The sequence below is a fragment of the Musca domestica genome, unplaced genomic scaffold (genome assembly GCF_030504385.1).
Source record: "Musca domestica strain aabys unplaced genomic scaffold, Musca_domestica.polishedcontigs.V.1.1 5, whole genome shotgun sequence".
Taxonomy (NCBI): Eukaryota; Metazoa; Arthropoda; class Insecta; order Diptera; family Muscidae; genus Musca; species Musca domestica.
In genome coordinates, this window is record NW_026712346.1 from 12,582,413 (window position 1) to 12,596,846 (window position 14,434).

General features: G+C 36.0%; 1 protein-coding gene across 5 annotated transcripts in view; it reads right to left on the bottom strand.

Annotated features, from left to right (window-relative positions):
* Positions 1-1,932: 1,932 nt before the first annotated feature.
* Positions 1,933-14,434, bottom strand: part of LOC101889289 (E3 ubiquitin-protein ligase Ufd4) — a 33,772-nt gene continuing 21,270 nt past the window's right edge. For 3 of the 5 annotated variants that reach the window (XM_005177982.4, XM_011291961.3, XM_011291963.3), the window contains 4 exons: positions 13,235-13,270; positions 5,568-10,324; positions 4,486-5,495; positions 1,933-3,583 (listed from right to left, as the gene is read on the bottom strand). In XM_005177982.4, the coding sequence (XP_005178039.1) occupies positions 3,301-3,583; positions 4,486-5,495; positions 5,568-10,324; positions 13,235-13,270 (6,086 nt within the window). In that variant the 3' untranslated portion in view covers positions 1,933-3,300. The remainder of the gene's footprint in view (positions 3,584-4,485; positions 5,496-5,567; positions 10,325-13,234; positions 13,271-14,434) is intronic. The other 2 variants (XM_059128366.1, XM_011291962.3) reach the window with 1 other exon arrangement.

Genomic DNA, 14,434 nt, shown 5'->3' on the forward strand with positions numbered 1-14,434 from the left:
GCACTTTTATAGGGGTTGTGCTGATTTTTGTCGATTAAATGTACACGGAATTGCTCTGGAATAGATTTTTGAGTCCATGTATATCATATATGTTGCTTTCGTCCGCGCATTTACATATTTATGTAAATTTTCTAATGCATTCTTGTCATTACCTGATAGAAAAATTAAATGGGCATATGCATTTGTCCAATCGTTACAGTTTTATGTCTTTGTTTATGTCTTTGAATAAAATAAGATGGGACCAAAAACATATAATATACAAAGACATAAAACTATAAAGATTGGACAAAATGCATATGGGCTTTACTTTTTCTATCAGGTAATAGATGGCAGGCGACATAACAGAAATGCATTGAAAATTTTAGAAAAATATGTTATTCCGATATCGTCGAAAAATGGCGGAAATACACGGGAAAAATATCAGGTGTGATAGAGCCAACGCCATCTATTGAAGAAAAGTAACAATGTAATGTCCCATCTTATTATATTATGTGTCTTTGATATCAGGCATGCCAGAAAATCCAATCGGAATGGTTTCAATTCCGTAATTTAAAATCGATCGTGTTTGTATTAGCTTTTTCAGATTCTATAAAAAATTATTCATTGTAGATATTGCAAAATTAGAGGAATGAAAAAAACGAATGAATGAGGAACCAAAACAAATCATAGATTAGAAAATACTGTAGAAGTAGAAATTGTGAAAAATATTCTGCTTAAAAGTTTTTTTATGCGAAAAGATTTTTTTTAACTTTTACACAGTGCCGGGTGTTTTAATTCCACCTGTTCATTCGTATCATGGTAGAAGAATACAGGTAGTCGCATTGACACAGCTGCTGGGACAATGAACTGTCAAACTAAATTTGAAATTGAAAATTTTGAATAAAAAATTATTCAGATTCGAAAAAATTGTTGAAAAACGAATATCATGACAATCTCCGATTGGTGTCGTATAAGAAAACATGTCAAAATCTACTTATTTTTGAAAAAGCATTTCAAAATGTTTGACATATCAATGTTCCCAAGCGTTGATGCATCCACCTGAATTTTTCTACCATGATTCGTATGATCAGGAGCCAAATCACCACAGTTGAAATAGAGTACTTCAGCATCGTAATGCAGTCGTTATCGAATTGTTTTTACTTGAAGTTGTACAATGTGGTACGTAGAGATTCTTGTGCGAGAAAAAGGAAAACAAAAAGAAACAAGAAGTTGGTGAAAGTGTAAGTTTTATTCTATTTTAAATAGAATCACTTACACCACTTCAGGCAATGTTAAAGGACTGAATTTGTCACGAATATTTTTCCTTATTAATGCCACTTTGTACTCATGCTCTGAGTCCGAAGACGAGGAAAACAAAAAACACACGGAAACAATATAAATTTCTCAGATATAACATATTTTGATCGCAAAAACTTATTTTGAAATTCTCTTTCGCTTCCAATTTCTTATTACACCATATGTTTACAGCAATGTAAAAAAAGTAGTAGACAAAATAAATTGCGATCGAATGCGGGGATCCAAAAAATTACAGCGATCGAAATATTTCTCTATACAAAACAGAACTCAATGCCGAATGCGTTGATTTGGCCCCAGGTCGTTTAGTTTTCACAAATGAATCATTTTTGTTGAAAGAAAAAAATAATGTGGCAACACTTTGTCTATTGAGAAATAATCTCATATAAAATTGTCTTATTATTTTAAATGAAAAGATAAAAAACAATTTTTTTTATGAAAGTGTTTCAAAGTTACAAGTTCCCACATAAATACAATTGCGACATGTCTATATGTATTTGTTTTAATCTATACAATTTTCCTAAGTATCCTCCCTGTTTTGACTCTCTATGTTCATTTATAATAGAGCCCACATTTATAAACTTCCACAAACATGGGAGAGCACTCAAAAATGTGTTGCAAATTCAAACAATATTCTGATAATATTTTAATAAGATTTATTACGACATATCTTCAAGTAACTCTTAGAAAATAATCTTAAAAACTAATGTAATTAAATAGGATAACATAATGATCATGATAATCAGGACAAAAGTTAGCAAAGCTCTTGCAATATTTAAGAAATTATGCATTTTGTATAAAAGTATAACTTTAGCCAATGCGAGATTATTTTTAAACCCCTTTTATTATGAACGGTTGATGATTGTTTGTTGTATTGTAGATCTTCCAAACGCATATCAATCCATAAGTGATCGACGGACCAAATGGAGTGTCATCTTACCCCTTCTAGTTATAATCAATCATTTAAAATTAGTTTCAAAAAACCGATCGTTCCATAGTATCTACCTAATTTTGGAGAACGAACGCCGTATCAATACGTATCAATAGCGGGTGTTATCAACTCATTTCTATTAAGGAGGCTGACAAAATGTGACTACTAAAATAAGTGAATATGTTTATTTTACTTTAATAATTCTTCTACACAGTATAGGATTCCTAGACCCTTTGAATAGTGTGAGTGAATGTTATATCTTCATTGAAAAGGTAGATGCATGTATGTAATAAGTTTGTTTCTAGTTTCAATCGAATTGAATTCCTTTTAATTAATATAAGAAGCTGGATATTATAATAAATTAAGTTTTAATATTATTTACATTATTTCGTATGTGTAATCAATATAAGAAACACTTAAAATTCACCTCAGCATATTTTGTTTATATATGTATATCTTCTTTTTTTTATCAATAACTAATGGTGGTGGTAATTAATGATGGTAATAAACATTTCCTTGTAATAGTTAAAGGTAATTTGGTTTGAATTGTTATTCTTCTAAAAATTACTATCATTGAGAAAAACGTAAACATCAAATAAATTAACAAAATTTCAAACCAAATTGAAAAAGACAAAAATTGCATTGAATAAAATTAAAAACAATATTAAAAGCGAGACCAAAAAATCTTTGAAATCTCGTTTTCCGTTTCATCTTACTAACTCGGCATCAAATAATCTCATCATAATGCTCACAAAATCAAAAAGAAAAAAACAAGGACAAATATAAATAAAATAGTCGATAATATAGAAAAAAATGTATAATAACAGTAAGGAGAATTTACATACATTAATTTTTAAAAGAATATAAATTGGTCGCGATGATGAAGTAAATGTAGAAAATGCATATAATTTTCTGTTGGCGTTTTACACACAACTCCATCCATCCATCCATTTATCAATCAATCAACCAACCAAACATTAATATCATTAACATATTAAGATTTAGTAAAGCTGAAAAAACGTAATTTAAGAAACAACACAAAACAAAATCTTCACAGTTAACATTGTTGCATAACATTAATTCAAATGGAATCCCTTTTCTCTGGTTGCTGTTAGCAGACGTTCTTTCATGATTTCTTCTGTCTGATAATCAGGTAGCTTCAAATAGTGGACACAGGTATTCACCGAGGGATAGCTGCCTTCTCCAGCATCAACCTTTCGAACGACAGTCAAACGAGGATGAAGATTTGCCAAGCCCCCAGGCGGTAGGCTGCTGCACCCTGTTGTGAATTGGAGGAAAGCTTTGCGTTCAGGACCGTTCATGCTCATCAGTACATTCACGAATCGCAAAAATCCGGGGCTGCAGAAAATGAATTGGTTGCGATTATTATAAAAATTTACTATTTATTTGTGAATAACGATAAAATATGAAATAGTTTCAGCGTTATCTAAAATTCGACGTATCGTACACAAATATTCAACTTCCCCACTATGGTAAAATGTCTAATGTTCTAATGTGAAATGAAAACTTTTATAAAGGAAATAAATGTCAAATGAAAAATTTTATAGAGGAAATATTTTTCATTTCATATTTTCATAGAACAAGAATCCAGCTCCAGGTCGATATCTTTAAATTTACCAACTATTAAAGTTGTAAAGATTGATCATTTCTAGAATTCACCCACATTTGTTTCTTATTTCAAAATACACAAAATAAATTATTCAATGGTCAATGTTGAAACTGTTCAACTTTCAAATTTCGTACGCTCGACGTATTTCGGTAATATAAAGTAAAACACTTGTGGTGAAAAACGTCGATCAAGTACGTCGAGTTTTATATCACGCTGCAAAACGTAAACTACATTGTGTGCCCCTATGTGTTTTCAGTGATATTTTCTCAAAAAAAAAAAAAAAAACTCTTTACAGAGAAAAAAACGCTAGTCATTTAATCATTATTTTCAAGTTATTGTAAAAAGAAAAATAAAACACTCAGTAAAATCTTTAATTGTATAGGAAATTGCAATAAGTTTTTTTTTCAAAATGTCTTAAAATTGTTTTGAAAAAGTCACCTGTTTAAATTTTCAAAACTTTTGTATAATTTTACTGGATATAAACATACAACATCCAGTAAAATTATACAAAATATAAAATACCCGACCTCATTGCATGATTTCAATTTCAATTATCTATGTGATTTCAAGGAATACAACTATTCAAAGTATGTTCTTATGTTGCAAACAAAACTTTCATTTACATACATACCTATCTTTGGAATAGCCTAATTTCGGTTCAGTATAATTAATGAGATCCTCTCTGGTCCATTCGGGATGCTGTTCTCCACATATCATCATGCGTGCTTCGGCTGGACTGAAGGCGGCCAGTTTTTTCAAAGGAAACACTTCACAAAAGCCGCTGTGAAAAGCATCCAATTGCTTTGCAATGCCGTCTTGCAGGCAGAAGTTAATCAATGAGTCGCAGTATTCTTCCAGGTTGTTTATGTTCACATCGATGTCAGCGCCGTTTGGTGTCAATTCGACGTACTCATATCCGTACACAGACGAGCTGGGTAAATAAGTAAATGTTAATGCCATATCATCTAGTTTAACTTCCGTGCCATTACGAGTCCGCAACTTAAGATCTGCAATAGCAAGTTGACGCTGTTCTGGTGAAATATTTAAATCACATTCAATAGCTTGCTTCCGAGACAATAGATCTTGGATTTCTTTGATGAACTCATAGCGTATGGGATCGATTTCGGCAAGATTTTCATATGTTAAAATGCCATCGTACCACCTTGACTCGGATGGGTAGGTGGCGCCGAGCAGCTTTGAACATGTATCGGCTAATTCCGAATCTTCGGACATTACTGACGATACCATAACATCATCTGTCACTGTTGATGGCCTAACATGAGGATTTGAGCTAGCGGAAGGCATTTTATTGTGACACAACAACTGAAGAAACGAGTTCGAAAGTGGTAGATCTACCAAACGCATATCCTGTAAAACTTTAGCAATGAAAACACCCAAAAACCAGAAGTAACGGCAGGCCTTTTCACAAACATCCGAGTCTTGAGGTAATGGTGCGGGAAACAGTCCATTTTCACGGCGATTAACATAGTATCCAATAGGCTTAGGAGAATCTTTTGCTGATGCTGACGATGATGATCTGTTTTCTTCGGGGTCATTGTTGCTTTCGCCATCGTCAGGGATTGGTTGTTCGTCATCACACAACCACATGCAAAGATCAGACCTCTGTAATTCAGATGCCACCTGAAAAGACAAGAATAGTTATGAGATAATTGAGAGGTACTTTATCACACAATAGACGAGTTAAGTTCTTACCAAAGCGAAAAACTCCAATGTTGGACCTAAACCAGTTCCTTCTTCTCCCGTAAATCCAACCTCCAACACAGATTTGCGATTGCAATGTACCTTCATTACTTGCATGGCCCATTCTAGTAGGTTTTCATCGCGAGGCACTTTTACGCGTTCATGTTTTAGGCGCCCGACTCGGAATTCGTGCTGATCGTCCCGCCGTGGGCTTAAACCAGGCATCCGTTGTCGCTCCAACGTAGCATCTCTTTGCGATTGCAGGCACACGATACTTCTTGACGCTCCAAATGCAGTACAATTAAAGTAAAGTTGCCGAGTTTCAAATGGGAATAAGAAGGGACAAGATTGATTTAGATCTTCGCACCACGAAGGCAAAGAATTGCTTGACAATACTAAAGGATCTTGGATTTGTTGTTGTAGTTTGTTTGTTATCTTCTTGCTCATGAATATCTCGTGCGGTAGATGTACGTTTCCATGTGTGGACTCAGCAAGGATACTATTGGATGGTTCGTTTGTTCCCTGATTCAGCGTATTGAGTTGGCTCAATAGCTGCAATACATCTTCCACGGTGCAATTCACGTTCTCCGATGTAATGAATTCACCTCTGACAGGGGAGTTTGGTGACAATGTAGATGCCCCACTTTTCGAGGACACAACGGGAGTATTTGGACCGTCATCAGCATCAACGGTATCCTCTGGCTGCGTCTGCTGCACTTCCCTGTAGACAATGGTGTATGTTGGCTCCCAAGCTTTGCGGAACTTGTCAGTTTTATTCATTTGCGAAGCTTGAAGAAGCTCCTGTACTGCTCGGAATATTGTCCAGTCATTGTTATCCAATTCAATCTCTACGTCTGGAATTCCCCCAATGCTGGGTCCACGCAAGGACAATGCCAAAACTGGTTGTTGCAGGACTTCTTGATCGTGCGAACGCATCGAATCTGTGCTCGTACCAGGAGCAGGGATTTCCAATTCAGACGTTTGGTTGACATTGGTACGACCTGGTCTGGGATCAAAAGCAGGTATAAGTGCAGAAAACTGACGCTTCAATACAAACTCGTCGTCCCAGGATTTCCGTTTGGTTACGCCGGCTAAACGATTTTCCAGTGTTTCATCATCCATAAATGTTAACAAATTCCGCGACACCATGACTTGCAGTAGCGTGTTTCCGACCTCCTCGTATTCGTCTTCGTTTTCTTCGTCGTCGTTGTCCTCGTCCATATCGTCGTCGTCATCCATGTCGCCCAGTAATGCCGGAGCTCTACAACTCTCCAGAAAATCTTCCAATGAAACCTGTTCACTGTCGCTAGATGTTGATGTAAGACTCATGGTAAGAGCAGGATTGATAGATGTTTGCCCTTGTTGACCAGAGGAAGAGTTTCCTGTGCTGGAACTTACGTTGGATCCAGCTGTGTTAGCCGCATTATTCGATGACAAACTCGGATAGCTCTGAGCTGTACTCAAAAGACCAGAGTGGAAGTTAGATGAAAGTGCCAACTTCACTAGACTTGTAACAGAATTGGGTCCACGTGGAAAGAATGAATTGGAGCCCCCGCCAGAGTTCTGATTATTACGATCATTGGAATTACTGTTTGATGTATTCATAATTTGGTTGTTCTGTAAGTTGGTACCCTGAGAAGTGCGGCGACGAGCCATAGCGGCAAAGGTCTCCAATAACCCAGTGTGTGTTGATGTCTCCGACTGAGATTGTGTCTCCGAAGTTGAAGTCGTTGTTAGATTCGGCACACTGACACTCATCTGATTCGATACTGATACGGAAACAACATTTTCATTGTTGCCCCCACTTTCTGTGGGTGCTTGCACGTCCACCACTGTGATGGGATGACTGCCATCCGCATTTAGTTGTTCAGCGTAGACACCACTTTCTACTTGGGAATCGCTGCTGCAGTTCTTGTCGATTGTGGTGGCTACATCAGGTCCGCTGTTTGACACATTTGCTGTCGTATTCTGAGGACATTCGACACTGATGTTACTCATATTGTCTGCATTGTCAGTTTTATTATTGGATGATTTATTGACACAGGCAGCTGCCAGCAAATTAGAACCGGGCAGTGAGAGAATATCTGATGTCAGGATGTTGTTGGTATTGTTGCGCAACATGTCAACACCGTCCCTCATTTTGTCAATCATTTCGAGGGCATCTGTTGAAAACTGAGACACTCGCTGACTAGCCGATGACCCAGACCGCAAGTTTACCAATAGGCCTTTGCTTATGCTACCTCCAACAGAACCAGCCGTGTTATTGGCATTCATTTTGTTGTTTGCCTCACAGGTGGAGGACGATGAGTTGGACGTTCCGGCTGTAGTCGATGCAGTACCGAAATTGGTACCAAATATTGCTGCCAATGCATTCTTGCCACTGCTGTTCGATGTATTAAAGCCCGCCGGGGCACTTGTAATCGCTGCCAGCCCTATGCCAGGAGGATTATCGCTTAGAGCTAAATTTTCGGTAATTGTAGCCAAATCGGAAGCTACGTTGGCATTAATAGCTTGCATTGAATTGTTAATGGCCGATAAATCAGTTATATTATCGCGTTCTCGCAGTAGGGTAGAAGCCGTTCCTGGAGTTGCCCCGCCTGCTGCACCACTACTGGATACGTTCTTGTTCTGTAGACTTTGATTTTCATCTGTGGCCATAGCACTACCTGTGCCTCCAGCAAGCATTTGAGACTTAACAGATGAAAATACATCTTCGGTTATTGCCTCTACGGTTTGTTTCCATGCTAAATTATCGGCAGACGCGGCTTGATCTGGTGGTCCTTCAGAGTTTCGATTGATCTCCGTGGCTTCTGGTAGAGAAGGTGTGGAACTAGATTTCCTCGACGTTAGTGATATGCCCTTCTTAGAGCTATTGCCTGCAGTATTTGGAGCTATATTTGAGCCTCCCTCGAACATTGAAACGTTATCGCTGTTGGCTAATTTTAAATCATATTTACCCTCAGCGCCCATGCGGTACGAGTTTCTCACTCCGTGATCCCATTTGACGTCTATCCAGCCATTATGTATTTCCCCCGTCACAGTTCCCTCGCAGCCACCGTCCTGATCGTCCCAGCGCCAATCAACACCACGAACTACGCGTGCGCCAGTTGTAATATGCTTTAGCTGGGCACGGATTTGCCTACGCTCACGACGTATCTTGGCTTCTACTTCCTTGGATCCTTTACCAATGTCATCACAGACACTGACAACACGTCCATAAATTTCGAAACCACTCAAACTTAGATAATGTGTCTGGCCAGATGCGTTACGGCCGTTTTGCTGGATTCGAATGTGTCGGAAACCTTGATTTTCGTCCGGAGCACAGACAATAGGCCACGTGGCTGTGCTGCCAGGCTCAACGAGACTCTTATCGTCGGCATGAGTTACCAGTGTGGTCCAATTGACACCATCTTTTGAAGCCTGTAGCATCCAGTTTCGCAACGCGGATCGGCCGTAGCCTCTGGCATGACGCAGCGTATATGCATTTGGTATTATAAAAACTCCGAGATCTATTGCGAACCAAGCCTTTTTGTTATCTTTTGTGTGACAATTTACCGATATACTGTCGCGGGAGAGAATATCTTCCAGTTTTCCATAGGGCAATGTTTTGCCCTCCGAGCTGGTGACTTGTACAAGGTTGTATTGGGCCGGATTAACCCATTCACATGTCTTGCCATTCGAACCTATGTAATAAATAAGACCTTCTTCGTCGAAATCACAATGGTGCTTAAACACCATGCCCTGCTTGTGTTCTCTCAATTTCTTCAAATAGAGGAAAGTGCTGCGCTCCATGTCATACCACTGTTTAGCCACCATTTTCAGCAGATATTTCGACAGTTGGCCCACAGTGGCTAATGGTTCCATTTTTAAAGTTCTACCAGTACGATCAAAAAGTGTGGTCTCGCAAGCGGCCCGCTCCAAACGAAAACGTAGACGTTTTGTCAATATTTGAAGACCATATCCAGGACCAGGTGCGTCGTACAAGTAGACTGGCAGTTTTTCGGTGCTCTCCAAAACCGCTACTAGCTTCTGAACTAAAATTGACGCTGTGCTATTCCCCTTGGCATTGCAGTTAATGATGCATTGTTTAAAGATGTTGATGCGTTGCTTTTGCATTTTATTCATCTTGCTTCGAGACAAACCATTGTCCCAATAGTTTTTGGAAAGCACTGCCACTAAGGCCTGAACAAGTCCAGACGAGTGCATTTCATATGCGCTGACAACTCCATCCTCTTGCAGCAATTGTGACAACTCATTGAGAGCGTCGCGCAGTTTATCTTGCCACATGCTCTGCCCCGGAATCCTTTGTTCTTCCAGGGCCACTTCTATTCTCTTCACGATGCTCGTCAACTTGGCCACTGCTCCACGGGGTACAGCCTGAGCCGCCTTGAAATATTTATTGTAAATGTCACGAGCCATATTTTTAACCTGTGTCTTCTGAATTTCAGTTTTAGTCTTAATTTTCTTTTTCTTATTAGTGGACCAACCCGTCGCAAAGTCGGGACCCAGTGTTGTTTCGGCCGTAAACGTGTGTTTGGTACCCCTATTACTTTCGAAGATGAAACCGGGTAAATCATCTTGCAGTATAGTGACTTGATGACCTTCAGTATTTTGGATTTGAAGTTGGTTCTGCTTCTGTGACTGTAACACCCAATTACCAACCACTAACCGCAGGACGCTTACTGTGGGTAAAATCGGTTGAGAAGGTGTTCCCGGACGTACAGCAGAGCGGGCACGCAGGAGCTTTTCCAAAAACTCTCCTCGATTTTCTGAAACGAACACAAATGAAATATTACTCTTCAATAAAAGACACTGTTTATAGCGAAGCCTTTGCCGATATGAAATGCAATTAGAGTATGGCAAATAATACAATACTTGGTCGAAAACTCAAGGCGCATTACGGCTGACTTATAACATAAGTATAGAACTATTCATCGTAACTTTCACTATTATCGCATACACATTTTGAAATCTGTTTTCTACACACCAAACATTTTGCAACTTTTTTAATTGGAAATTGTTTTGGGATCGCTACCGTTCAGTTCAGAATAGTATTATCAAACTTCTATGTTGCTCTTAGATTTATCAACATCCAACATATATATTCGAATCATAATGTCGTAAAACATTTAATTTATGTTGTTTAATTTCAATGTACACAACAAATAAGATATCGTTGCCAGATTCACAAGTTATTTTCACCTAATTCTTTGTGAATGTATGAATTATCTCTCGACAGAAGTCATTTCGGTGAGAATGATATTCATGATTAGATTTTAGATGTGTTTTCCATTTTTCTTTCTAAGTAGAATACGTACCTTTATGCACAAAACTAAGTTTTGTGGCAATCAGTATTTATATATGTCATTGTAATGAGATATTAATTTTTATTTAAAAGACTGATTGATATGAATAGGAAAAAAAATTTGAAAGTTTTAGGAAAGTAATTGAAATGCGATAGGCTCTAACGAGACAAGAATGCTCATAAATTGAAGTGCGTATCATGGGAATTTCAATTAAAATATTTTGCGTTGATCGATTTAAGAAAATTAATTATAGTAGCCTTCCGCTTGTTGAATTTTAAGATACTTTTTAATATTCATTGGTTCAGACAATCTCTAAAGATACAGCCTAAAAATGTATATGTATGCTCAATTACAGTATCATGGTCACGTATGTGTAATAACTAATTTATCGTAATTAGCAGTCGTAATCCTGAACAATTTTACTTCATTAATCCAATAATAAAGAGTACGCAAGCAAATTCCCACAAATCTAGGGGTATAAGCCCTAAGTCAATGGAGTCTTTCTAAACTAAAGCAAGCATATCTGTGTGAAAAATAAAGTTAGATGACAGTCAAGAACTACTTCCAGATATTTTAAGAAATCAACAAAATAAATCAGATCATTACGATAGCGCAGAAATTGCACTGCTCCACCTTTTGCACGTCGATTAAAAGTAACCCCACCAGAATCAAAGAAAACCCCAGATATGATAATCATTTTACCCAATCTCAAGCATCAGATAATATTCAAAATCAGCCCAATCAGCAGATTGGCCGATTTCATAATCCCTAAACTAAATTAAACACTGAAACAAAAAATAGCCACTGATCTGCTTTGGCTAATCTCAAAGAACAGTTCATTAAAAGATATAGACTTTCAGACTCTCGAGTCAGGGAACTAACACTAAAAAATAAAGTATAAGCGGAAAAAAGTGGTTTGGCTGTGAGAAAAGTTTCAGAATTGAAATTTAGTAAATTAGTAAATTTGGGTAACGGTTAAGTTCCATTTTTTATTATGAAGAAATTAACAACGAACGATCTGAAGAGGTACGTAGATGGTTTTTAATATTTAATATATGAATATTACTTTGTCTCGTTACGCGCATGATGTAAAAGCTCGTTTTACGATGGGTGATTTTGCACTTGGCAATACTGTCACATACAGTGCAATGAGTAATGAATTCTTAATTCGTATTAGTCGAGGATTGATAAAATTAAAAAAAAAATCTGCCTATCATGCGTTTAGGGCCCCCATATCTAACCCAACTCAACTGTTAGATTTTTAAACTTATTTACTTATTTTTTATATAACCAGATTAGCAGAACAAAAATGTATATTTAAGATTATACAAAACCACTACATTTATTTACGTTAAAATGTTTTTTTTTTATCCCTAAGCCACAAACAAACCAATTAAATATTGATTGAAATTCTTAAAGAATGCAACCTATTCTGCAGTGCATAGTGAAATCGTTAAATAATCTTAAACACTATAGTTTTTTGACCCAAACCACAAATTTTACTTCGTATGTAAATCCGTCATAAAAGTACATTAAAGTAAGACACAACTATTTGAACTTCCTATATAGTCATCAACTTTTCAATATAACATACCTTTGTTATCTTGACCTAATTAATGCTTCGTGCAATTGATATTGCAACAGAATGGAAAGAATCATCAATTGTATTTAGTTATGTCAAAAAATGTTATTTTAGTGACTTCAAATAACAAAATAAACAAACATATACATACAATAACATAAGTATATTTATCTCATTCATGAATGCTGTATTAAATAATTTTATACATTCATAAATAATGGTCAACTGATTCATAAATATAATGTGTATTTAATCATATTTCGAATTTCACAAACAGTTTCATGAGAACTTCAGATTTTAGCAGATTCCAAAAAATTCACAGTCAATTTTTACAGCTCCCAGAATTTGTTTGCGTCCGCGAACGTGTTAAGCATTGCAATACTTATCCAAGCAAGATGAAATACATTTATTTCTACATAACCTCAAATGTCTCTGAATTAAATTTCAAAAGTGATTATTTAAAATATAGAAAAAAAAAAGAACCGTTGCATTTTTTCTTTGGTATTTTGTATATGAACGTTTTGAAGACCTTAGTAATAAGTCAATAACATATGCCGTTGCAAAATGAGTAAATCGGCTAGTATAAGCTTTCAAAGAACACATATAATATTATTCATTAGGCATCGATAGTAAGTCGCATTAATAAATAAGAAAGATGTTAGAGCTTGGTACAATGTTAATAATAAATACGCAATGCAATCATAAGAAACAAATGTACAAATAGCTAGAATTTACGTATGACAAAACAGAATACAAAACAAAACAATGAAAAACCAGAAAAAATCTCTCACCTTCACTATTCGAAGAATCCATGCCACGTCCCCTTCCTTTGAAAGTAATTTTATTAATACGTAGCAAAGTTAAAATAAATAATAAAAATAGAAAAGGAAAAGAAGAATGAACAAAAAATTGACCAAATCAAAAAAGAAGATATATGATTGGTTTTCCGTTAAATCATAAAAACTCAAAAGATACAGACTTGCAAAATTATGCTGATCTACAATGTTTATTTACGATAAACCATATCCCAGATGATTCTTGTTAAGAAGCCATAACCAAATGCCATAACAAATGTAAATAAATATCCTACAATGGAGTTTGAAAACCATACAATACAAATCGATAGTCACATATGTTTTTACGGATCTGCATTTGTCAACAAATGAGATTTGTGTGTGTTTTTAAACGACCGCACTTATCAATAAATGTATGACATATTCGATCCAGAATCAAATTCTTAAGGCAATAAATATTTTATGAAATGTCTGTAAAAGACACATGCATTTTATTTTTTTCTCTTACTAAGAAGGTGTCGGAGCTCTGTATATAGTCTTTATCACGGGAAAGTTCATAAGAAATATTACAAAAATATAAACTATTTTATTGCAGGAATAAACTTTTTGTAAACTTATACCAATATTACAATGATATGCTCATAAATAAGCGTTCTCTTTTTGTTACACAAGCATTAACAGCATATTATCAATGCATTTTTTAAACTTTAGGCTTTCGTATTCGTAAGCTTATTAAAAGATTATTCTTAATTTTTCTGGTATATTGGGTAGCAAAATTTTTTGTTTTTGTCACAAAATCGCAAAACTTTCAACATCAGAATATAGTTGCAAAGGCATGACACACAAGCCAACAAGTCTAGAGACCATTTTCTTCATTTGATGAAGGAAATAATAGAAAAACTACCTTATTTACATAAAAGAGATGGCTATCATTGTCAAGTACTTTTCTATTCAATTTTGTATGTAATATACGTCTATATACAGCTAAGGTCTTGGTCATGCATACAAATAATTTTTCAACTAAATAGTTCACAGCTTTATGCTTGTGTATATTGTTTTCGCTACCACAAAAACGTTCTTTTTTTTGATAAACTATTTCTCGTTTCAACTTTATGCTGTTACTATATTTTACTCATCTATATTCAGAGGCTTCGCTTTTTTGTTATCTGTTCTCCGTTATGGTTTGAGTCTACAAAT